The sequence below is a fragment of the Gossypium hirsutum genome, chromosome A13 (genome assembly GCF_007990345.1).
Source record: "Gossypium hirsutum isolate 1008001.06 chromosome A13, Gossypium_hirsutum_v2.1, whole genome shotgun sequence".
Classification (NCBI taxonomy): domain Eukaryota; kingdom Viridiplantae; phylum Streptophyta; class Magnoliopsida; order Malvales; family Malvaceae; genus Gossypium; species Gossypium hirsutum.
This window is the reverse complement of record NC_053436.1, coordinates 97,055,712-97,081,523: the sequence shown is the minus strand read 5'-3', so window position 1 is coordinate 97,081,523 and position 25,812 is coordinate 97,055,712. Positions and strand designations below refer to the sequence as shown.

At 36.9% G+C, this 25,812-nt stretch overlaps 1 protein-coding gene across 1 annotated transcript; it reads left to right on the top strand.

Annotated features, from left to right (window-relative positions):
• Window positions 1-2,715: 2,715 nt before the first annotated feature.
• LOC107894386 (uncharacterized) lies at window positions 2,716-3,231 on the top strand. Its single transcript, XM_016819664.1, has one exon. It carries the CDS (start codon window positions 2,716-2,718, stop codon window positions 3,229-3,231), a length of 516 nt encoding a protein of 171 aa, XP_016675153.1.
• Window positions 3,232-25,812: the final 22,581 nt, after the last annotated feature.

The window sequence follows — 25,812 nt, the reverse complement described above, 5'->3', positions numbered from 1 at the left end:
GTTGATAGCTCAGACATTTAAACACGAGATAAAAAATATAATGTAACGGCCCGAATTTTATTAATTCATTTCTGTAGGTATTTGACGAATGTGTATCTGGTTCAGTGGTTAAGTGTCTTAGGAGGTGATTGAGAGGTCCCAAGTTCAAGCCTTAGCTTGGGGAAAATTTTTGTATTTTGATGAATAAAGCCTTACTCTTGTTCAGTGGGCTTAAGTTTTAAAGCTGGTAGTATTATATCAGAATGGGCCTGCTGGTCTAGTGGTTAAGTGGCAAGGGAGTATGCTTGAGAACCCAAGTTCGAGTCGTGGGTGTGGTATTAATTTTACTGTTAAGTCGTGTGGACGTTTTAGTTGGACTAAAACACTCAATGGGGGTAGGGTTTATTAGATGTTTTCTTTTCTTTCTTTTTCTTTTTGTTCACTGTTGTTTCCTCATTCTCCCTAAAACCCCTTTGCTGCCGAAATTCTTTTCTGTTTCCCCTTCCCTTCGTTTTTCTTTTTTTCAATAAGCTTGGGTGTATTGCTAGTGGTTATGTCGTTTCGATAAGTACCGCTTTAATTAAGTTTTGTGATTTCCTTTAGAGATTGTTTAAGAGAGATTTTGGTTGCTGTTTAGGGAATATACAAGGCTTTGTAGATCAGTAATCGAGTTCTAAACAGTATGGAAACATCGTTCTTCATTAAAGGTAAGTAGATCTCTCTTTCAGGATTTGGCAGTTCTTAAGGATGTCAATTTAAGTGACTGATTTTGGGCTCGGTATTGTTTATGTAAGGCTTTAGAGTGCTATTGTTTGGATTAGTGGTGAAAAAGTGACCTGTCGATGCTACATGGGCGTGTGGTCTGCCCGTGTGGTAGCTGCATTGCGAGACACAAGTATGTCACTGACGAGTCAGGCCGTACGTGCGCCACACGGGCGCGACAGACACAGGCGTGTGATGGCTTGTAGGCCGTGTACGAGGCGCGGACTTAGGTAAATAGGCCGTGTGGGCCACACGGGGGTGTAGGCCTATAGGGGTGAATCACACGGGCGTGTGGGAATTTGGGCCTGGCCGTGTGATCCACACGGGTGTGTGGGCCCACACAGGTAGCACACATGAGCGTGTGAGCCCAATTTTGCTGATTTGTTCTGTAAGGTTGCACGGGTCAAATAAGTCGACTGTGACCTGACTGTAGGGGCGGTAAGCGTTATTTAGTCCCTATACTCTGATTGGTTATTGAAAAGTATGTTATTTTAAGCATATTTATCTGTCTGATTCGGTAAATTCACTTTGACATGATGATTGATATGATATGTTATCTGCATAATAGCATGCCATGATATTTATGATGCATTGCATAGGGTTGGGATTGTTGTGAAGAGAAGGAAGTCTGAGAGGTGATTAGCCTGTTATCTGGCAGTTAAGCTGCATACTTATGATATGTGCTGCGATGCGGTACTTTATGGTGTGTAGGGTTGGATGAGTCGATTATATCCCCATATACGGTGTGCAGGGATGGGTGAGTTAATTTTATCCCCATATGGTGTGTTGGATTGGACGGAGATGGTGTGCAGGGTTGGTGGGCATGTTTTCTGATATCTAATCTGTTATGCATACGATATCTTTATGGCTAAAGCCGAATAACTGTAATATGTTATCTGTTTGTATGCATGTTGTTTATGGATATGTACACACTGAGTTTGCGAAAACTCACCCCTTTGTTTATTTTATATGTCAGATAATCCTTAGAAGTAGATGGAACGGTGCGATGGAGGGCTCGATGATGAGCACTGGTAGACATTTAATGATTTTATGAGTAACCTTTATTTTTCTTCCTTACCTTAAAAGTTTTTTTTAGATTGATTATGTATTCGGACTCAAACTATTTTTGGGATTATTTTGGGATTTTAAATTAATAAATTACTGATTAAAGAATTAATGATGTTTTAGCTTCCGAGTTTATAAAATGTTTCCACTTGATATTTGGAATAAGGATTTCACGACTTAAGTAAAGATAACAAACTGGACAAATTTTCAACTCGGTAAGGTTTTTCTAAAAAGCACTCACATGTGACGCCGCCAGATTCAGCAATAACATCTAGGCCAGGTTTGGGAGTGTTACATTTAATGGTATCAAAGCCAGGTTCAAAACTCGGCTGTGAATTTTGGGTTTCAAAATTGGGTTTAAAGAAAATGATTTGTGAAACAATTTGAAATATCTGATAATAAATATGTGGTACACCGATTCTCTGGCGCCAATCCTGTAAGTTCTTTTTAACTCTGATATATACTATCTGAAACTTGCTTAAAATAAAATATTGTTTGTATTTGTCTGAAACACTATGTATGTATTGTGAGACTATAATAGGTAGTACTTTACTGAAACACTTAGGTAGTGTAAACTGAAACTGTAGTGAGCTTATTACTCGCGATAACTGACTCTGAAACTCTGATACTATTTTGCAGAAAATATCTGCTAATAATTATCGAAACTGTAAACTAATATGCATAAAACCTCTAAATATAGATTAATTCGATAATCACGATGAGCACACGTGGTACTCGTGGACCGGGTACTAGAGGTCAAGGTAGAGGCCGTAGAGGGATTTGAGTTGAGTCCTTTGCATCTGATACGATCCCTAATTTAGACACTAACGAGACGCCGGTGTCACCTATTACTGAGACTGGTGTTGAGTCATAGGACCGTCAGTTGGGGACGACGCATTGTCCTAGGCCATGCTGGGAATTCTGGAGATTGTTGCTGGGGCTAATGCTGGATCTGGAGGCCGTGGGTCTGTTAAAGAACGACTTCGGTCCAATGGGGATGAGGTATTTAGGGGCATCACTGGAGTTGCTCCTAATGTGGCTGAGTACTGGATGGAGGCCTCGGAGCGTATTATGGATGATCTAGATTTTACTGCCAAGCAGAAGCTCAAAAGGGCTGTTTCGTTGCTTCGCGATGAAGCGTATCAGTGGTGGTTGATGGTTAGGGATGGCACTCAGCCTGATAGTCTGACGTGGGATTTGTTTAAGACGGCCTTTCAGAGCAAGTATGTGGGGGCCAGTTATATCGATGCTAGGAGGTGTGAGTTCCTGAATCTTACTCAGGAAGATCGCTCAGTGGTCGAGTATGAGGCCGACTTTCTGAGGCTGAACCGTTACGCACGAGGTATGGTGGCAACTGAGTATGAGCCCTGTGTTCGTTTTGAAGACGACCTTAGGGATAACTTGAGGGTCATAATAGCTCCGTAGAGGGAGCGTGAGTTTGCCGTGTTGGTCGAGAAGGCCAAGATTGTAGAGGAGGTCAAGCGCACTGAGCGCCAAAACCGTGAGAAAAGAATGGTTAAGAGGGATTCTAAGTCTTCTGATACTGGATGAGGCCTAGGAAAAAGGTTAGATCTGATGGTTCCGTGAGAGTTGGGCCTAATGTTACACCTGCTGGGGTGGCGATTTGTCAGCTTTGCAACAGACGCCATTCGGGCGAGTGTTGGAGGTCTACTGGAGCTTGTTTGAGGCATGGGTCGACTGAGCATCGAGGTAAGGATTGTCCACTGAGGGGTAACCAGATGCAAGCTCCGGCTACTAAGACTGCAGAGCCACCGAGGGTAGTTCAGCAGCCACCTAGAGGCCGAGGCTAGGCTAGGGGTGGTAACGGTATGGGCCGAGGATAAAAAGTACTGGGCCGAAGTGTTGTGCCGGCTGAGATGAGACAGCCTGCACTTGTCTATGGTGTACATTATCGTGAGGATGAAGATGCTTCAGATGTCATCACGGGTACGTTCTTAATTCTTAATGTACCTTATGTTGCACTGATAGACATAGGTTCTACACATTCCTACGTTGCATGTTCGGTGTCTAAGACTTTGGGAATACGGTACGAGAGCACTTCTAGTGAGATTTCTGTGGTGAGTTTGTTGGGGCAGTCTGTTAGGGTTAGTAAACTATTCAGAGACATTCCGTTGGAAGTCCAAGGAACGATATTTCTGGCTGATCTGATGGAACTTCCGTTTGAGGAGTTCGATTTGATTCTAGCTATGGACTAGCTGGTGAAGTATCATGTATGTATGTATTGTGCTAAAAAGAGGGTGGTTCTAAGGACCAAAGAGGATAATGAGATAGTCGTGATTGGAGAACGACAGAATTATCTAAGTAATATAATATCTGGGATGGTAGCAGAGAAGTTGGTGAGGAAAAGATGTGAGGCGTTTTTGGCCTACAACAGTGTTGCAAATTCTAGGGACTCTTTGGTTAAGGACATCCGAATGGTGAGGGACTTTCCAGATATTTTCCCAGAGGAGTTACCAGGATTGTCTCCGAGTTGTGAGGTAGATTTTGGGATTGAGTTGATTCCTGGTACAGCACCAGTGTCTATCGCTCATTATCGAATGACACCGAAGGAGCTGGCAGAACTGAAGGCTCAGATTCAGGAGCTGTTCGATCGTGGGTTTATTCGTCCCAGTGTGTCGCCATGGGGAGCACTGTTCTGTTTGTAAAGAAGAAGGATGGTACAATAAGGATGTGTATCGACTACAGTCAATTGAACAAGTTGACGATTAAGAATAAGTACCCACTTTTGAGGATTGACGACTTATTCGATCAGTTCAGAGAGGCATCAGTGTTTTCTAAAATTGATCTGCGGTCAGGTTATCATCAGTTGAGGGTAAAAGCGGCTGATGTGGATAAGTCGATATTTAGGACTCGTTATGGGCATTATGAGTTCCTAGTTATGCCCTTTAGGTAACTAATTCACTAACGGCATTTATGGACTTGATGAACCGTGTGTTTCAGCCCTACTTAGATAAGTTTGTGGTGGTGTTCATCGATGACATTTTGGTGTATTCTAAGTCTGAGGACGAGCACGACGAGTATTTAAGAGTGGTTCTGTAGATCCTTCGTAAGAAACAGTTGTATGCGAAGTTCACGAAGTGTGAGTTTTGTCTTAGGGAGGTAACCTTTTTAGGGCAAGTGGTTTCTGCTGAAGGGATTCGAGTAGATCCTCATAAGATTGAGGCTGTAATGGATTGGAAGTAGCCAAAGAATATGTCAAAGATCTGCATTTTTCTGGGACTGGCTGGATATCACCGACGTTTCGTAGTGGGGTTTTCGTTGATCGCAGAGCCGTTGGCTAAGTTGTCGCGCAAAGGAGTTCCTTTTGTTTGGACTGACGCACAGCAGGAGTGCTTCAAGAAGCTCAAAACAGTTTTGACTCAGGATCCAGCTCTGATACAGCCTAAGCCTAGTAAGGACTTCGTGGTTTACAGTTATGCATCACATGTGGGTTTGGGTTGTGTCTTGATGCAAGACGGTAAGGTAGTTGCATATGCATCACAATAGCTTAAGACTCATGAGGTTAATTATCCGACGCATGATTTGGAGTTGGCGGCAGTTGTCATTGTATTTAAGATTTGGAGGCACTATCTGTACAGTGAGAAGTGTACCATCTACACTGATTACAAGAGTCTCAAGTATCTCCTCACTCAGAAGGAGTTAAATCTTAGGCAGCGTCGGTGGATTGAGCTGCTCAAGGACTACGACTGCAGTATTGAGTATCACCCTGGAAAGGCCAATGTGGTGGCTGATGCATTAAGCAGTAGGGCTGTGGCTGGTTTGAGAGCGTTGTTCGCTCGACTGCATCTTTATGACGATGGGAGTCTCCTAGCTGAGTTGCAGGTTAGGCCGACGTGGCTGGGTCAGATTAAGGATAAGCAGATAGGAGATGAGTATCTTCAGTTGCGATTTCGTCAAGTTGAGACTGAGACTACAACTGATTTTAGGATTAATAGTGATGGGGTACTGTGTTTCCGAGGTAGGATCTGTCTACCTGATCACGATTTTTGTGTGACAGGTTTTAAATATTTATAAAGAATTGTTCTTGAAACTAACTATTATCACGATGTAGGCAAGTGTACTTATCGAACAGTAGTATAGTTTTAGCAAGACCGGATTGTCGAACCCAAAGGAACTGAAAGTACTAGCAATGACAGTTTTTTTATTATCTAGCCTAAAAATAAGGGGGTTTTGTTTTAACTAACTAATCATCTAAACTAAGAATTCGCAAAAAGTAGAATTGGGGGATTACTTTTGGAAAATGATTGAATTAAGACAATACCTAAAGAAAAATTATCCTAGACTTTACTTGTTATTCTGGCTCCGAATCGGATGATTTATTCATTTAACTTGTTTCGTAGAGATCCCTAAGTTATGTTATTATCCCTATTCAAGAGTAATAACGTCTAATCCCTAGATTGAACAATTGAGACTTTTTCTAATTAACACCCTAGGGTTGCATTAACTCAATCTATGGATCCCCTTATCAGGTTTTACCCTAATCCAGCAAAATCTTGTCACCCTATCTCTAGGCGCGCAATCAACTCCGTTTAATTATGACAAATGTACTCTTAGACAGGGTCTATTCCTCCTCTGAAAAAGAGCTTATCTTGAATCAGTATCCTGGGATATCAAAACAAGAATTAAGAACACATAATTAAGAACAAGTTAAATATTTATCATACAATTCAAAAAATAATAACAAGATTCGTCTTAGGTTTCATTCCCCTTAGGTATTTAGGGGATTTAGTTCATAACTAAAAAGGAAAACATCTCAGAAGAATAACAAATACAAAACATAAAGAAAACCCAAATTTCCTGAAGGGAAATTGAGGGGTGATCTTCAGTCTTGATGATGAATCCGGCTTCTGAGATGGAACAATCGACTTTCTTCGAGTAATTCCTTCCTTCCTCTCCGTGCCTCCCCTCTTTCTTCCTCCTCTAGGTTGTATTTATAGGCTTTGGAATGCCTAAGAACCCTTGAAATTAGCCTTTTTCAAATTGGACTCAACTTGAGCTCGGCAGGGACACGCCCGTGTGACACGCTTGTGTAAATCGTGCTTCAAATCTGCCAAATTGACACGGCCGTGTGGTCTGCCCTTGTGAGGAAGTCCAGGCCATGTTGATTTCGTACTTTGGCCCATTTTCTCTGTTTTTGGCCCGTTTTTCGTTCCTTTCGCTCTCATATGCTCTCCTAAGTATAAAACACGAAATTAAGGCATTAGGAGCATCGAATTCACCAATTCTAAGGAAAAATCATCCATAAAATGTGTTAAGCATGGGGAAAAATATGTATAAATTACGGTTTATCAAATACCCCTACACTTAAGCATTTGCTTGTCCTCAAGCAAAATTCTCAACTCATAATCAAAATAAATTCTTCTCAACTTATAATTTCTATCGATAATATCTCAAAATAATCCATAGGTAATCATACATTGAGAATTCAACTAAAAGAACATCAAAGTTTCAAGCATTCCAAGTTAAGCACTTTATCATGAAAATATAGGCGTCTCCCCTCGTCTAAATAATTACCTTTGATTTAAAATGTCAGTTTCACATCCTCACTAAAGATTCACTCAAATCACTCGAGGTGTTTAAGAACAATAAATGAAGCACTCAATAGTCAATAATGAAAAGTCATTACTATAGGCTTGCATGGAAATCACATCTCCACCACTATAAATTGAGGCGATACATTAATCAAAAGGTCTTTAGAGGGTTGTAGCGTGGCTTTGGTTAGGGGGTGTGGTCACAAGCTGTAAGAAAAAGTTAGAATCTAGATTGAATTGAAAAATTGTCTAATTAGAAAAAATAGCTAGTCATCAATTGCATACAACAGAGCTTTTCTCAGAATATGGAATTTAACTTCTTTAGCTCTGAAAATTACTACTACTAAGATGTATACACTTTTTTTTAAGAACAAGTTAAATTACAAAGTAGAATAAAACATAGCTAAGCAACTATTTCAATTCCAATCTCAAAAAAAAATGGGATCAAATTAATTTATGGGATTTCAACAATAATGGGTTAAGGGTTAATATTAAGGGTAATACAAGAACTGGCTTGTTAGCTCAACGGGGTTTACGAAGGGTTAATTGTGGAGGTAGGCTTTTCATGGCATGAGTGGGTTAATCCTAGGTGCCTTTCACATTTTGACATATCAAATCAAAAAGTGTAGTCTTGACATGCATAATCAAGCAAGTTCTAAAATAACAGTTCAATACTGACGCACTCAAAGCAATAATAAAAGTGAGCATGAAAGAATTAATAGATGCTCAAAAGGCTAAAAAATCTCACAAAAATTATGGCTTTTTGATGTTTAAAACTTGTGAATTCCAACTCAAAGTAATACCTAAACTTTGGAGAAACAACTTGAAATTTTAAATTCTTAAAAATCAACTGATGATGCTTGATTCTCTAATGTCTTAAAGTTTAAACAATCAATGCATTAATGCCTATGTTTTAATTCAAGATATATAAATCAAAATCATAAATCAATCAAAATTTATCCTACATACAATATGAGAGCTTTTCAAGAAAACAAGGCAGTCATTCAGGGATTTTTCTGATAGTGAAATAAATACCCCTCACACTTAAGACGTACATTGCCCTCAATGTACAAAGATAGATGTATAGAAAAGAATGTCAAAATAAGATAGGGAGAGAAGTGAAACTTCCTGAGTGCTGAATGAATTTCGTTGAACTGGAGTGTCGGAGAATAATCGGCGTGAGGGTGGAGGAGGATACTCCGGTGGTGGTAGAGGTTCATTAGTCCGTAAGTCCTACGCCAAAAGAATATTATATCTAGTAGTAGCTATGGTCGTGGTCGAGCAGGACATAGCAGTCGTGGAGAACCTTTCCCGGTGGAGTTTTTAGTTCCTATGTGATGATGAGCTTAGGAGCTCTATATAACTGTGACAAAATCAGGAACTTTTTAGGGGGTATAAATAAGAATAATTACTCTGAATGAAATAACCGATATTAATAAATATAAAATAAAATTCTAAAATCTAAGAAAAATAAAAAAATAAGTTTTAATAAAAATTAAAAACATAAAATAATAAATAAATATTTTTAAACATCTTCATCGCTGGATGGTTCGCTAGGTGGGACTGGCGATGAGATGTGGAGGTGTTGAAAAATCTACTGTAGAGTCGCATCAATGTTGTCAAATCATTGAAAACACTGCTGCTCGAATCGAGTGAGGCACTCAGAAATGTCAGCATATGACGCTGCTGCATGAACTGGACGAAAGGGTAGTGGTGGCTGAGACGGTGGGTCCTCGTGCTATAGAGGGACATCATCAGGAATGTCCTCGTAGGCCTCCTCCTTGGTAGATTGGGCGAGACAATATTGAGGAGGGTAGGTTCCTCAGTGTTTTTCGATCATCCTCATATTAAGCATGCTCGAGATGCCATGTGGAGACATCTAGCCAATGAGGGTTAAGGATGATTCTTGGGCCGTGGTGCTGAGGAGCCCGAAGTGTCGAGCCAACCGAGTAACATAGGGTCCAATGGAGATGACCCCCTTCCTATGCCACTCCATCTGGTGTTGAATGGTGAGGGCAATGAAATATGGAAGGTCGATGACGTGCCCGTTGGACATACACCATAAAAAGTAGGCGTCGTGAGTGTTGACGACACTAGTCCTCTCTCACCTTTATATAATTGTGTCAGCCAAAATGGCATGTAAGTACCTCAGGGATGGAGGGAGAGCTGATACCTTGGAGCGACTAGGATTGTAGGTGGCCCCACCTGGTACTAGTGGGTCCCAGCACGGTGAAGAAGAACGATGGATGTGACAGTTGAGAGCATGTAAGTCATTCTCCTCCTTGATTTCCTTCGTATATAAACCTAGTGCAGTACCAAATTCTGGGACACTGAACTGGCAGACTAATCCACCAAGGAGAAATTGTACCGTTCCGGGATCATCGTAGTTCGTCATCATGGTCTGAAGATAAAATGTGGAGTATAATTCCATCATAAGCTTGAGATACGTAGGCTCGAGGATCCCAAAGAAAAGCTCCCACTGGTCGGTGGTCAGGAGGGCCCGAATCACTTCAGCCAACTGAACTTGTTCTATCACAGCTCAGTCGATGCAGTGGCCTGCAATTAAAGGTTAGGCCCAGAGTATTTGGAATAGTTCTTCTTGGGGCCTGATGGGGAACCTCAGGAAAAGGTGACGAACTTCCGCAGTAGGACCCGAGGAAGATGACACTCCCTTCTTTTTCTTTGAAGCAGGGACAGCAGCCTTTTTACCACGTGAAGATGACATGATACCTGCAATTAGAATCATCAAGTCGTCTTGATGAGTGGTCAAAGTAAAACGAAGACAACTTTTAAATAAAAATCGTAATTTTAGCCACAACTACTAAAACTAACTAAAACAATAAGTTCAATGGCATACTTTTGTGGCACTAGCATGGTGATATGACTAAAAATGGCAAAGAATTTAATGGAAATATAAAGAGCATAAATTTAGCACATGGCATGAGTTGTAATGGTAAATAACAAGAAGCAATTTAAAACTATGAATATTGATTTAGAATAAGTGAATAAGGTATGAGAGTTTCATAAAAATATGAAGATTATAGCATAGTGTTAGATACATGAAGATTATAACATTAAAAATTAGTGGAGTTAAAGGGAAAAGAGTGAACAAACGCTAAAAAATAGAAGAATAAGCGTCAGGAATGAAGTTGGAAGTGGCACACGGGCATGGCGGGAAGGGCTTGTGGACTTGTAGCGGCTAGGGTTAGGGTTTTTGGGTGAAGAAGACAATGAATAGTACAACCTATTTATAGATTTTGGGGCACACAGCCATGGAGCATGCCCGTGTTCCCCAATTTTTGCCCGTGTGACTCGCGAATTTTGAATTTGGCGCGTCTGAACAGTTAGTCCACGCTTGTGTTCCTTAGGCATATGGGTGCACACGGCCGTGTCGCATGACTGTGCCTAGCTTCGTTTGCTTCTCCCACACTCGTGTATGTAAGCCCATACCCGTGTAAGTTTAACAGGTTCGACCACAGTTGCTTGGCACGAGCGTGTCGCACACTCGTGTTGATTTGACAAGTTCGATGGTTATAGACACGGGTGTGTCGAATGCCCATGTTGGAGAAATCTTTGCCCTGTTTTCACACGTCCCTAAGCATGACTGTGTGCTTGGCCGTGTCTATGTGGAAAAACTTGTATTTAAGATCTCTGTTAGTAAGTTAGGTGTTAAATACTAAAATTTAAAGAAACTAATATTGTTAGTGCTCGGGTTGTCTTCTGAGAAGCATTTATTTATAGTCTAAGCTCGACTTACCTCTCCATTGAATGGTCATGGTGGTTCGAGGAGTTTATACTCCTCATTCCTACTATCACTCTCATCAAAATAAGGTTTTAGACGGGTGTTGTTTACCTTAAAAGTGCCGAACTTGGGATGACTTACCTCGACTGTACCAAATGGGAAAATGCTAAGTACCGTAAGAGGGATTTCTTCATTCGGTGTGGTAGTGAAAATGAGAGGATCTGCGACATCTAATAAGACTTTATCTCCAACCTTAAGTTGATGTGGGAAGGTGTTGAGCTCGTTCTGGCGTAGTTTCGGTTTATCATGTGTTCTTGATTTATGCGTCCGCCATTCATTTAGCTCCTCGATTTGTAACCTTCGATCTTCATGAACAGGTCCTCTGCTACTGCTTGAGAATGACTCATGTGCTTCCTTCAGACTCATTTCCTGCAAAATAGGTTGTAACATATTGTCAGTTTTAGTAGAATGGTTTAAACGATCACCTTCAATTTCTGATATGTTGCCAGAATTGCGAGCTTGAAGGGTGATTGTTTCGTCTCCCACATGGAGTGTGAGTTCACCTGTGCCAACATCAATGATAGTTTTAGCAGTTGCTAAAAAGGGTCGTCCTAAAATCAAAGGAGTGTTGCTATCCTCCTCTATGTCTAGAACAATGAAGTCAACGGGAATTATAAATTTATCAATTTTAACTAGCACATCTTCAATAATACCCCTAGGAAATCCTATAGTTTTATCTGCTAATTTAATACCCATCCTAGTCTAGTTAGGTTTCCCAAAAACTTTGTAGGGCATGACGTTAATACTAGCCCCTAAATCAGCTAATGCATTATTAACATCTAAACTACCAATTAAGCAAGGAATCGTAAAACTCCCTGGATCTTTTAGTTTGTTGGGTAGTTTATTCTGTAGAATAGCTGAGCAAACTGCATTCATACGACGCCTCGTCCAACTTCTGTTTATTTTCTAAAAGCTAATTTAAAAATTTTATTGCGTTTGGCATCTGCGATAAGGCTTCAATAAACGGTAAGTTAATATGTAATTTTTTTAAGTGTTTAAGGAATTTACCAAATTTTTCATCTGACCAGTCTTTCCTTGTCGCATTGGGGTATGACACACGAGGTTTATATTCGACATTCACTAATTTGTTTTTATTATGACCTACCTCACCTTGACCTCTGTCTACCACAGTTTCTTGTCTCGGTTCTGACTCAGGCTCAATGACTCCTTCGTCATCTTGAATATTAATTGCGTTGAGTTGTTCCCTTGGGTTGGGTTCAGTATTACTTGGCAAGCTACCTTATGGTCGTTCGGAGATTAGTTTGGACAGCTGGCCTATCTAAGTTTCGAGCCCTTGAATCGATGCTTGTTGATTTTTAAGTGTTGTGTTGGTGTTCTGGAAACGGGTTTCTGACACTGAGATAAATTTAGACAGCATCTCTTCAAGGTTTTGTTCTCCGATCGCGATCGTCGATTTTGAGGGAAGCGCATAGTAGTCCTTACGCTATGCACCCTGATGGGAATAAGATGCATAAAAATCTCTGAGAGTTGTACTGGTGGCTAGGGTTGAAGCGTGAAGTGACCGATTTCGTTGCTCGCTGTATAACTTATCAGTAGGTTAAGGCTGAGCATCAGTTACCTTCGGGTTTGCTACAGCCAGTGAAAATACCGATGTGGAAATAAGAGCGAGCAATGATGGACTTCGTTAGTAGGTTTCCCCTAACATCCACTGAGAAGGATTCTGTTTGGGTCATCGTGGATCGATTGACCAAGTCTGCGCATTTCATCCCTATTAGAACGGCCTTCTCTCTACAAAAGTTGGCCAAGCTATACATTTCGGAGATAGTGAGACTGCATGGGGTACCTGTCTTGATCATTTCTGATAGGGATCCTCATTTCACATCTTAAGTTTGGGGAAAACCTTGGGTTCTCGTCTTGACTTTAGTACTGCTTTTCATCCTCAGACGGACGGTTAGTCAGAGAGGGTGATTCAGATACTAGAGGACATGTTGATGGGCTGTATTATCAACTTCCGAGGCAGTTGGGAGGAGTTCTTGCCTTTAATCGAGTTTGCTTACAACAACAGTTATCAGTCTAGCATACAAATGGAACTATATGAGGCACTTTATGGTCGTAAGTGTCGCACTCCTTTGTGCTGGACTGAGTTGGGTGAGCAGCGTGTTCTGAGTCCAGAGTTGGTTTCAGAGACTAAGGATAAGGTTCGCTTGATTCGGGATCGACTGAAAGCGGTTTCTAATAGACAGTAGTCCTATACGAATTTGAAAAGGAAGGACATCAAGTATTCTGTGAGAGATATGGTTTTTCTTAAGGTCTCGTCATGGAAGAAGGTTCTGAGGTTCGGTTGTAAGGGCAAGCTGAGTCCTCAATTTATTGGGCAGTACCTGAAGTGAGTGGGGCCAGTCGCATATTAGTTGGAGCTACCTCCAGAGTTGGATCGTATACATGACGTGTTCCACGTCTCGATGTTGAGACGTTATCGCTCTAATCCCACACACATTGTGCCTATGGAGGAGATTGAAGTTAGACCGGATCTGACGTTCGAGGAGGAGCCAGTTCAGATTTTGGATCGTGACGTTAAGGTCTTACGTAGGAAGTCTATTCCCTTAGTAAAGGTGCTGTGGCGGAATCATGGCACTGAGAAAGCTACTTGGGAGCCAGAGGATTTGATACGACAACAGTATCCTCACCTTTTATAATTACGTAAATTTCATGGACGAAATTTTCTTTTAGGGGAGTAGAGTTGTAACGCCCCGAATTTTATTAAATCGTTTGTGGGTATTTGACGAATGTGTATCTACTTCAGTGGTTAATTGTCTTAGGAGGTGATTGAGAGGTCCCAAGTTCAAGCCTTACCTTGGCAAAAATTTTGGTATTTTGATGAATAAAGCCTTGCTCTTGTTCAGTGGGCTTAAGTTTTGAAGCTAGTAGGATTATATCAGAATGGGTCTGCTGGTCTAGTGGTTAAGTGGCAAGGGAGTATGCTTGAGAACCCAAGTTCAAGTCGTGGGTGTGGCATTAATTTTACTGTTAAGTCATGTGGACGTTTTAGTTAGATTAAAACACTCAAGGGGGTAGGGTTTATCAGATGTTTTCTTTTCTTTCTTTTTCTTTTTTTTCATTGTTGTTTCCTTATTCTCCCTAAAACCCCCTTGCTGCCGAAATTCTTTTCTGTTTCCCCTTCCCTTCCCTTCGTTTTTCTTTTTTTTTCGATAAGCTTAGGCGTATTACTAGCAATTCTGTCGTTTCGGTAAGTATCACTTTAATTAAGTTTCGTGATTTCCTTTAGAGATTGTTTAAGAGGGATTTTGGTTGTTGTTTAGGGAATATCCAAGGCTCTGTAAATCAGTAATCGAGTTCTAAACAGTAAGGAAACACCGTTCTTCATTGAAGGTAAGTAGATCTTTCTTTTGGGATTTGGTAGTTCTTAAGGATATCGATTTAAGTGACTGATTTTGGGCTTAGCATTGTAAATGTTAGGCTTTGGAGTGCTCGTAGTTGGATTAGCGGTGAAAACGAACCAGGTGTGTACCCTGATTATGTAGAAAATGAGTTTCAATGAAAGCCAAAAAATGGCCTGTCGACGCCACACAGGCGTGTGGTCTGCCCGTGTGGTAGCCTACGTCGCGAGACACGGGCGTGTCACTGAGGAGCAAGGCCATGTGGGAGGCACGGGCTCAGGCAAATGGACCGTGTGGGCCAAACGGGTGAATCACACTGGGGTGTGAGAATCTGGGCCAGGCCGTGTGATCCAAACAGGCAAGGAAAACTTGGGAGGTGTGACCCACACGGGCTTGTGGGCCCACACGGGTAGGGCACATAGGTGTGTGAGCCCAATTTTGCTGATTTGTTCTGTAAGGTTGCACGGGTTTCCTAAGTCAACTGTGACCTGACTGTAGGGGCGGTAAGCATTACTTAGTCTCCATACTCTGATTGGTTACTGAAAAGTATGTTATTATAAGCATGTGTATCTGTCTGATTCGGTAAATCTGCTTTGACATGATGATTGATATGATCTATAGCATGCCATGATATTTATGATGCATTCCATAAGGTTGAGATTGTTGTGAAGAAAAGGAATTCTGAGAGGCGATTAGCCTGTTATCTGGCAGCTAAGCTGCATATTTATGATATGTTCTACGATGCGGTACTTTATGGTGTGTAGGGTTGGATGGGTCAATTATATCCCCATATACGGTGTGCAGGGATGAGTGGATCAATTTTATCCCCATATGGTGTGCTGGGTTGGACGGAGATGGTGTGCAGGGTTGGTGGGCATGTTTTCTGATATCTGATCTATTATGCATGCGATATCTATATGGCTAAGGCCGAATAATTGTAATTTGTTATCTGTTTGTATGCATGCTGTTTGTGGAGATGTACACACTAAGTTTGTGAAAACTCATCCTTTTGTTTATTTTATCTGTCAGGTAATTGTAACACCCCTAACCCGTAACCGGCATCGAATTAAGGTTATGAGGCATTACCTGACAGACAGAACATTTCAGACCAATTCAGAATCACATATATTATTTAACCTCATTTCATAAGCAATCATCTCCAAATATAGTCTACAAGACCTAAAACATATATTTAAGGAAAGGTCGAAACTAAACTGAACCTATTCAGAATTTTTAGAACTTAACCAAATATTTCAAAACTGTCAAAGCCACACGCCCGTGTGACTAGGCCGTTGTCACACACGGGCACTAGACACGCCCATGTGAACCAACCGTGCCAAAAATAGGTCCTATACTAACTTTTTCACACGGCCAATAGGCACGCCCTGCACTATGACCGTGTGATACTTAGCTAACTACTGACTTTAGCCCACGTCCATATGATACGCCCGTGTGTCAAAACCGTGTGATTCTTAGGAGAATACTGCTTTTCTTACACAGCTACAAGGCACGCCCGTGTACTCTGACCGTGTGGCACAATGCAAGCTTGGTTTAAGCCAATTTACCACTTCTCTTGGGGCTGAACCTTCAAGAAATAATATACAACATTAATACCAAAATTTCCAACCAATTCCATGCTTAAAAATGACCAAAACACATTAGAACTTAGCACATTACAAACATACACCAAAACCATACATAAACTTGTCATTTGTTAGCCAACTCTTATGGCATAATATATACACATCAAAACTTATACATAGACCTTCTAGCCTATACATGCCATACTTTAAAATATATACACTTTCAAAAGTACCAAAATGAGATCGATAGCGTGGTGACGATCCTCAACTATCCCCGAGCCTTCAGTAGCTACGATAACTGTAAAACAGACAGTAAACACACAGACTAAACTACAAAGAGCTTAGTAGGCCAAATACAATTGGTCTAATTATTAAAGCATATATATACCATTCAACCATATAGATTCATAACCATTTCATAGAATAGTTCATACTTAACCATACACTATTGTTTACATATATGTCATGCTTCATTTCCAATTCCATACATATTTCACAGAGACAGGGTTTTTCATATTCAGAAATTTAATACGATACAAACGTACTTGCATAGGTTATACATTTCATATACTCATATTTCGTACGCTATCATCAGACGGTTCAAAAACGATACAGATGTTCATAACCAAGTACAATGTCGACGTCCCGGACGTGGTCTTACATGTAATTCAATATCAATGCCTCTGTCCCAAACAGGGTCTTACACGAAATCTGATACGATGCCAATGTCCCAGACATAGTCTTCTACGTAAATCTCAATCGAGGCCTGTGTCCCAGACACAGTCTTATACAATGTCTCAGACAGATGTCAACTTTTCTTTCGAAACATACAGAGCTTTTCGGATACTATCATATTATTAAAAGTTATTCAAAATCCATTTATCAGGCTCTCAAGGCCATCCAATACAGATTACAGTTTATATGTACAGAATTTATTTCAATTAACACGTAATTGTAATTTGACTTACCTTGGACAGATTTCGGATAAAACGAGTCGACTATTCAACTATTTTGGACTTCCCCCGATCTAAGTCAGATTTTCTTTGTTCTTGATCTAATGCAATACAATTTCAACCATTCAATCATTTATTACATTCAAAATAATCCATGAACACATATTTAGGGCACTTTGCATTTTAGCCCTTATATTATCACACTTTGACAATTTAGTCCATTTTTCACAAAATCACCAATATGCAAAAATTCACCAAGACTATAGCTTGGCCGAATATACATGGCTTCCATACAAGCCCAAATAAAATATTTAGTTTACAATTTAGTCCTTCAAAACCTTATTTTCACAAATTAGCCCAAATAGCTCTACTTTATCAAAATTCAAGGACAAAGCTTATAAATCATCTACTAAACCTTCATAATTCATCCAAAAACATTACAAAACTCATGATATCAACAATAGTATTTCATGAAATCTTTAACAAAAATAGAAATTCAGACATGGGCTTTGAAGAACACGAAGAAACGATCATAGAAACGTAGAAATTATCAAAAACGGACGAAAATTCATACGTTAATCAAGGTGAACAAGAGCCGAACCCTAGGAAGCCCTTTTTATTTCTTTTTCCTTTGATTTTCGGTAAAAACAATGTGTTTATGGACACATTTCATGTTTATTTTTATTAAATATTTCATTTATACACTTTTTACCATTTTAGCCTTGTTAATAAAACATAAATTCCCATCCACTAATGTCCATAATTGTCCATATCATATAACAATGGTCTAATTGCATCTTAAAGACCTCATATTTAAAAAGCCAAGCTAAATAGGTGCTTTAGCATCTAGCATTCAACTTTTACACATTACGCGATTTAATCATTTTTCATAATTAAGCATAAAAACAGACAAATTAAATCACAGAAATTTAGCAAATATAAATTCACATATCACAGGCACAAAAATTAATATTAAAATATTTTTCAGACTCAGATTTGTGGTCCCAAAACCACTATTTCGACTAGGGTCAAAACCGGACTATTACAGTAATCCTCAGCAGTAGATGGATCGATGCGACAGATGGCTCGATGGTGACCACTGGTAGACATTTAATGATTTTATGAGTAACCTTTATTTTTCCTGCCTTACCTTAAAAGTTGTTTTTGGGATTGATTATGTATTCGGACTCGAACTGTTTTTGGGATTATTTTGGTATTTTAAATTGATAAATTATTGATTAGAGAATTAATGACGTTTTAGCTTCCGCGTTTATGAAATGTTTCCACTTGATATTTGGAATAAGGATTTCACGACTTAAGTAAAGATAACAAACTGGAAAAATTTTCAACTCACTAAGGTTTTTCTAAAAAGCACTCACATGTGACGCCGCCAGATTCGGCCATAGCGTCTAGGCCGGGTTTAGGGGTGTTACATATACTCATTTATCAATACCAGTTTCTTAGATTATCATGCATCTTGTTACTTCTGTATGAACAAACTAACTGACATTGTGAGCCACCTGCAACAATGGTTATACAATCTCAGAGCTTCTTGGTATACACACTCTATATCGAAGCAACAAACCGATTCCATATCTAAAGTTCTGAATCAGAAATCAATTTATGCTAAACCCCTTTTTAACTTATAATTTGATAACACATTTCTAAGTTTTAGGAATTCACTTAGTAAAAATCAATTTAACTTCTAATCCAACTAACATATAATCATCCTCTAATAAGATCAATCATATATTCACCACTCATAGAGCACACAAAAGTTTCTTATTCAGATCATTTGAAACTATAATCATTTCCCTTGGATAATATTATTTACTCACAGACTCAAAAGTTTTTCGACGATTCAAGCTAGCTTTGCTGTGCTAAGTTCGGATCTCGTTCTGCAACATCAAACATTTTTAACTCTTGTAATCATCAAATATGTCACATAACTCTTTTCATGCAGCTTTAACCGTATGGAATCACAAGATATCTCTGCACACTCTATTATTAGAACATACTTCAATCGGTTTATTGACGCATGATTGAAGATCATAAACTTTTTTCTTAAACTTAGACTGAACCAATACTGATGCTTTAGTTAACAATGTCTTCGCACAAATAAAAATTCCTCAATCAAGACAATCTTGATTTACCTCAGCATTCCCCAGATAGAATAGTTCCGATAAATATAATTCTGTATCAAATCTTCAAGAATACTAATTCTTCTTCCAGATTATCTCTCTATTTATACATGTACATTCAAGTTTATCTCCAGTTCGGTGAATAAATTCGAAACATATAACCCAATTAACTTTTCAATCAAATAATTTCAGATCAAATTAAACTACTGAATCGGTCTTTTTTGAACAAATCTTTTCTTCCTGTTAAAAGAAATAACTCGGACATATCATTATTCAAATGCCACAATCATCAAATATAAATCATAATGTCATAATAAGACCGACGTATTACGTGTAACAATAGATAATATCCCGGCTATTAATAAAGTATTTGAACTCAGAAGAAAATCAAATATAATTTGAACAGCAACCAATGCAGAAGCACAACTTTTATAACTCTAATAACGATATTGTAGTACTCCCAAATTTTATAATAGAAATTATGATTATGATAGATATAGCCATTTCCATCAAATAGATACCTCTTACTGATAATCACATAGAATTATAAGAAAACCAGAATAGTGAAATTTTCAATTTCTGAAGCCACACAGAATATCGAAAAATTACCACTCATATAGAATGATATTAATCCCGATGATATCCTAGATAATGTCTAGAAAGAACAATGTCATTCCTAAATTTTGAAATCCACAATAACAAAAGCAACATATAATCTTCACGTATTATCTTCAGAATAATAGCTAGTAGAAACAGAGTATAGCATCATACAGATTTTACCGTCGATTTTTCATATTCACACAAAAGAATAAATATCATAGAAAGACATAGCAATGTCGAATATAATCCAAACAGACCAACGATACTTTCTTCTTTTAATATGTTTAGCTAATGTTCTCATACATCAAAAATTCTTTTGGAAACTAAACAATCTCATATACTTCTGAGGATAAATGTACACATAAAATGTCTAGAAGAAATCATAGTAACTGCCCGACTATAACCACTGCACTCAGCCATCAATATAATTCAAACATTTTTCAATTGTCTAATTCTGTCATTAAAAATTTTCACATTATCCCTTCTCTAACAAGAGTTAATTCAGACAAGCTTCTAGCTAATATTTTCTTTAGATAACATACCTGAATAGGTAATTTAATCAGAGTTAATTTCATCTGTAACAGTGACTTTGCATAAATTGAATAGTCTTCAAAACTTTTCAATATCTCTTTTAGTGTTATCTTCATTTGCTGATTCATTCTCTTTTCTGAATACATTAGTAATCTTTCATACAAAAATCTCTGTAACTCCACAGTCATAAGCTTATTCAACCCAAAATCTTACAGATTTCATTTTAACATTTCATTGATAAAGGGGTGAGGGTAGTAAAGCCTCAAATTTAACTTACACATAAATGTACATAACACATACTATCAAAAATAACCAATTCATTACTAATTTCACATTCTTAGAACATTTAATAAACATTTGTTTTTAATCACTTTTGTTCTTAACACATAGTTCATATGCCAACTCAAATCACTAATTCACAATCAAATTATTTCATATAATAAACATAATCCAAATATCATAACTCATATGCTCATATAATTATAACATTTATCGATAACAGAAATGTCATACTCTTTGATCCATGCCTTTATGAGTTTCAACTCATAATCAACACATTTCGATTCGAACATTTGAGTACACATTCCGTACTATCAGAATTAGCTTGGTTGGAAAACTTATATGTCTCATCAAAACAATTTTCATCAGAGTCGGGAGATATCACACTATCGCAGGTTAAATGTGGCATGTATAGCTAGACTCACATACGCTATGGTAGTTCTAGAACCGACTAAACCATAGCTCTGATACCAACCAAATGTAACACCCCTAACCGATATCCGTCACCAGAATGGGGTTATGAGGTATTACCTGACAAAACACAACTTGAAATTTAACATGCATTTCATTTCATACTTAATATATTATTCCCATCAAATCACTCAAGCCATTCAATTTTTAAAAAAAAAACCTTATAGCTAACATAATCTCTTTACAAATCATTTCATATCATATAACGAACATATATGTAGTCACATAATTCATAAGCAAAATATCAATTATATCATTTTACCACATAAGCATGTGCGCATATCCAAGCTAATATAATTATTTCATTCCATTATTTCATACATGAATCATATAAATCAAACAAATCAAAACACATATCATTTTGACCATATCATAATCAGCACAATATGCATTTTCATTCTATGATTAAGTTGGTTTATAACCTAAATGGTTAACTAACCAAGTTTAAAGCATGTCTGAACATTACCGTTTCCCTATCATCAATTTGACTAACAAATAAACCATGAAATCAAAATCCAATTCAAACATTTACAACCATGACATAAGTACATATATAAATACTTCTCAATTTATCTAAATTTTGCCGAAGTTATGACATCACTTTCAACTATACATCTATTTTCAATACAAACAAATATCAATATACAAGGACATAATATATTTATCTGTTCACTATTCTGAATATTCGCATAAATAAATACATCAATAGAACCATTAACTAAATCAAATACAACCATTTTCCAAGTATATACTCCTTTTCATTTTCACTATCATTAGCCGAATAATATTATTATATTTTTCATCATATACAATTAATTACCCATCAACCAAAGTACTTATTTATGGACATTAATGACTGTTGATAACTCTCACTTAAATCATATATCCAAAACTAACCAAACATATAAATTTAAATACTTGTATACATCGACCTTCATTTCTAAACATACAATAAAACATTATAGCACATTACTAATCACAACTAATATCCATGATAAAAATGATTATAAATTCTTCACTTATAATATCACTTTGCCGAAATAATTTAACCATATCACTATATATATATCCACACCTCACATATATATAATATGCGTATTATTCAACTAACATATAAAATAACCTAACTCAACTAGCATACAAATTTTCCTTATAATCGAAACACATACCTAGCCTTAATAAAACAAGCCAAACATAATACATATATATTTTAGCCGAATCAACCAAACCACATCCAAAATCACCAACCATTTTTAATGCATACGACACATATAAACTTGACTATAATTTCATATACTTACATAACATATTTGCCATTTTCATATAGCTTAATATATACACAACTTCAAACTTAACCAAAATATAATCTAGCCTATACATGCCATAGGTTCAAGTTCAAACTTATAAAGTACCGAAAATAATCGATAGTGTAATAGATTTCTCTGACGATCCCCGAATTCGTTACTAGTTCCAAAATCTAAAGAAAAAGAGTAAACATACACACAGTAAGCTTTCACAGCTTAGTAAATCATAAGCAAATATATATCTAAGAATGCATATTAACATTATAATAACAAGGTCGAATCAACCTATTCTCAATCAAGGGTACATACTCATGCTTGTAACTCGTGATTCATCTCATAAATATTCACATTTTATAGTCACAATGCCGAATATGATCAATCATATATACATAGAATTCTATTTGCATCATTCATAATTTATATCACATTTCAAATAACTATCTTACCTTCTTTTTTTTTCATATAAGCATTTAACAAGCACATACCTGAACATTTTAGCTCGATTACACATTCGATCATAACTTATCATTGCCTGTTGAACTGTTCAGAATTGAATAGAATACTTGGATAATCACACATATCGTACAATGCCAACATTCCAGACGTGGTCTTACATGTAATCACATATCGATGCCACTGTCCTAGACAGGGTCTTACACGTAATCACATATCGATGCCATTGTCCCAGTCAAGGTCTTACACGTAATCACATATTGATGCCAATGTCCCAGACATGGTCTTACACGTAATCACATATCGATGCCAACGTCCCAGACGTAGTCTTACACGTAATCACATATCGATGCCAACATCCCAGACGTGGTCTTACACGTAATCACATATACATCTATGTATCAACTTTATTTTGGCCAAAATACACATATATTCATTAACAAAATTATCATTTACTTCCAAGTTCACAATATCATCATATAGTCGAATATATATATACATTCATTTATGTATACTCACGATTCACACTTTAATATCACATACATATATCATTTGGCCGAATATAGATTTGCATTCAATATACATATAATCAACATTTTAACATGTGTAATTCATATCATCACTTAAAATACTAAAACTTATATATTGCTTAATCATGAAACATAAATCATTTTTACTAGAATATTAGCCAACTCAAAAATGTACCATTTCATTTACCATAATTCAAGCCAAAAAAAGTATCTTATATTTAATACAAATAACTTATAAATAAACATTCGACTAATTGATAAATCTTTAATACAAAATTTGTAATATACATCATCAAATCCTTATAAACCAACATAACTAATTTATTACATAACCAAATATACCATTATAAACCAAATTATAAAATCATATAACTCACAAATCATACCACAATCACATTTTTCATTACTCAATGCCGATTCATAACTTACTAATAATAATTACAATTATTTATAGATCACATATATTGAAATTTAACAACATCTATTTGCTTATAAACTTACCTCGGATAACGAAATTCGGAACGGAATAATTATTCGACAACTTTGGTTTTCCCCCGATCCAAAACCGATTTCTTTGTTTCTTGATCTAAACATATTCAAATTAAACTCATTCAAACATAATTCCATTCAATTTAGTCCAAAAACACATAAATTGGTAAATTACCATTTTGCCCCTGACATTTTACACTTTTTACAATTTAGTCCAAAATGCACAAAACAAAAAACATCCAAAATTTGCACACACCATGCTTAGGCTGAATGTTACTCATGCTCATACAAGTCCCTACATTTCATTTATTTCATATTTTGACTCCCCAATTTACAAATTTCACAATTTAATCCTTAATACACATTTTTATCAAAAATCACTTAATTAAACATAATAATCTATCAACAAAGTTTTATTTTTCATCATCAAACAACAAATTCATCACATTATCAACAATGGAAAATCTCAAATTCTTCATTAAATCCAAAAAAATTAAGGCATGAATTTATTAATATTCGAAGCAACGATCTCAAAAACGTGTAAATTATCAAAATCCGAGTAAAAACAAACCTTTAATTTAGCTTCCAAAGGTGCTGAACTAAAACAACCTCCATGGCTTTCTTTTTCTCCATATTCGGCCATCAAAGATGAAAAAATGCATGGCCAATTTAATTTATGTTTTATTAAATCACATATTATTCCATAATTTACTATTGTAGCATTTATAAAATATTATAAAAGTTTATAATGGTTGTCCACAACCGTCCATGCTATAATTAAATGGCCTAATTTCATTTTAAGGCCTCCACCTTTAAAATAACATAGCAATATAGCACTTTAACAAATAACAAATCATTTTTGTATTTTACGCGATTAAGTCCTTTTTATAAAATCGAACACACAACGATAAAATTTTCATACGAAAATTGCACACATATCAATTCACATACTTTAAGAAAAAAATATAATATTAAAATATTTTTTAACTCGGATTCGTGGTCCCAAAATCACTGTTCTGATTAGCGTCTATACCGGGCTGTTACACACACCGTATAGACCGGACTGTGTGGGCTCAATATAACCCCTTTATAATCATTTAACCAACCCTGCAAACTTAAAACATACCCAATTCAAACCAATATCACAAACATTAAAATTTTATATACAATTACATTTAAAACATATCAAGACACCAACCTGATAATCTATTCACTAAACATTCACAAGCAACATTAAGATTAGTTTAGAAATTTCATTCTATTTCCAAATCAAAGTTTAATATCATGTGTGCCATTTTATCTTCTTATTCTTTCATATGTCTATTCAAATAACATATGCCATCTATTACAACCAAAATCCACCATGACACATATATATAACCTAGGTACATGCCACCTTTACCAAAAAGATATATATACCTCACCAAGTTTCTGAGGTCAGGATCGGCTCTGAATGCTGGACCAGATTGTTTGACTTCTACTAACCTACACACGGAAAACAACCGTACGCTGAGTATATTATACTCAGTGGTATTACTATAATTCAAAGTTGTAAATCATGCAAATAAGTATACTTATTCAATTTATACTTTTATCCTTTTAATAACTGATACATATTAAATCAATTTATTTAATAATAATAGTAACTTTTTGTTGAAATATGTATATATTTTAAATTTATATAGGTAGATAAATCTTATTTGGATAGATAAGTTTTATTCATATTCTAGAAATATTTTTATTTTATCTTTTAGTAGTTTACTAAAATAAGGGAACTATTTTCTTTTTATGTTTTAGTAGTTTATTAGAATAAGGGAACTATTTTCCCAATTAGGATTAGGACTTTTTTTTCTCTATTTAAGTTTAATTCTTTAGTTAATAAGAGAAGTACAATTTTATTCAAAGCTCTCTTGAAATCTTTCATGGCATCAGAGCTAGGTTAAAATCTCTAGTAACATC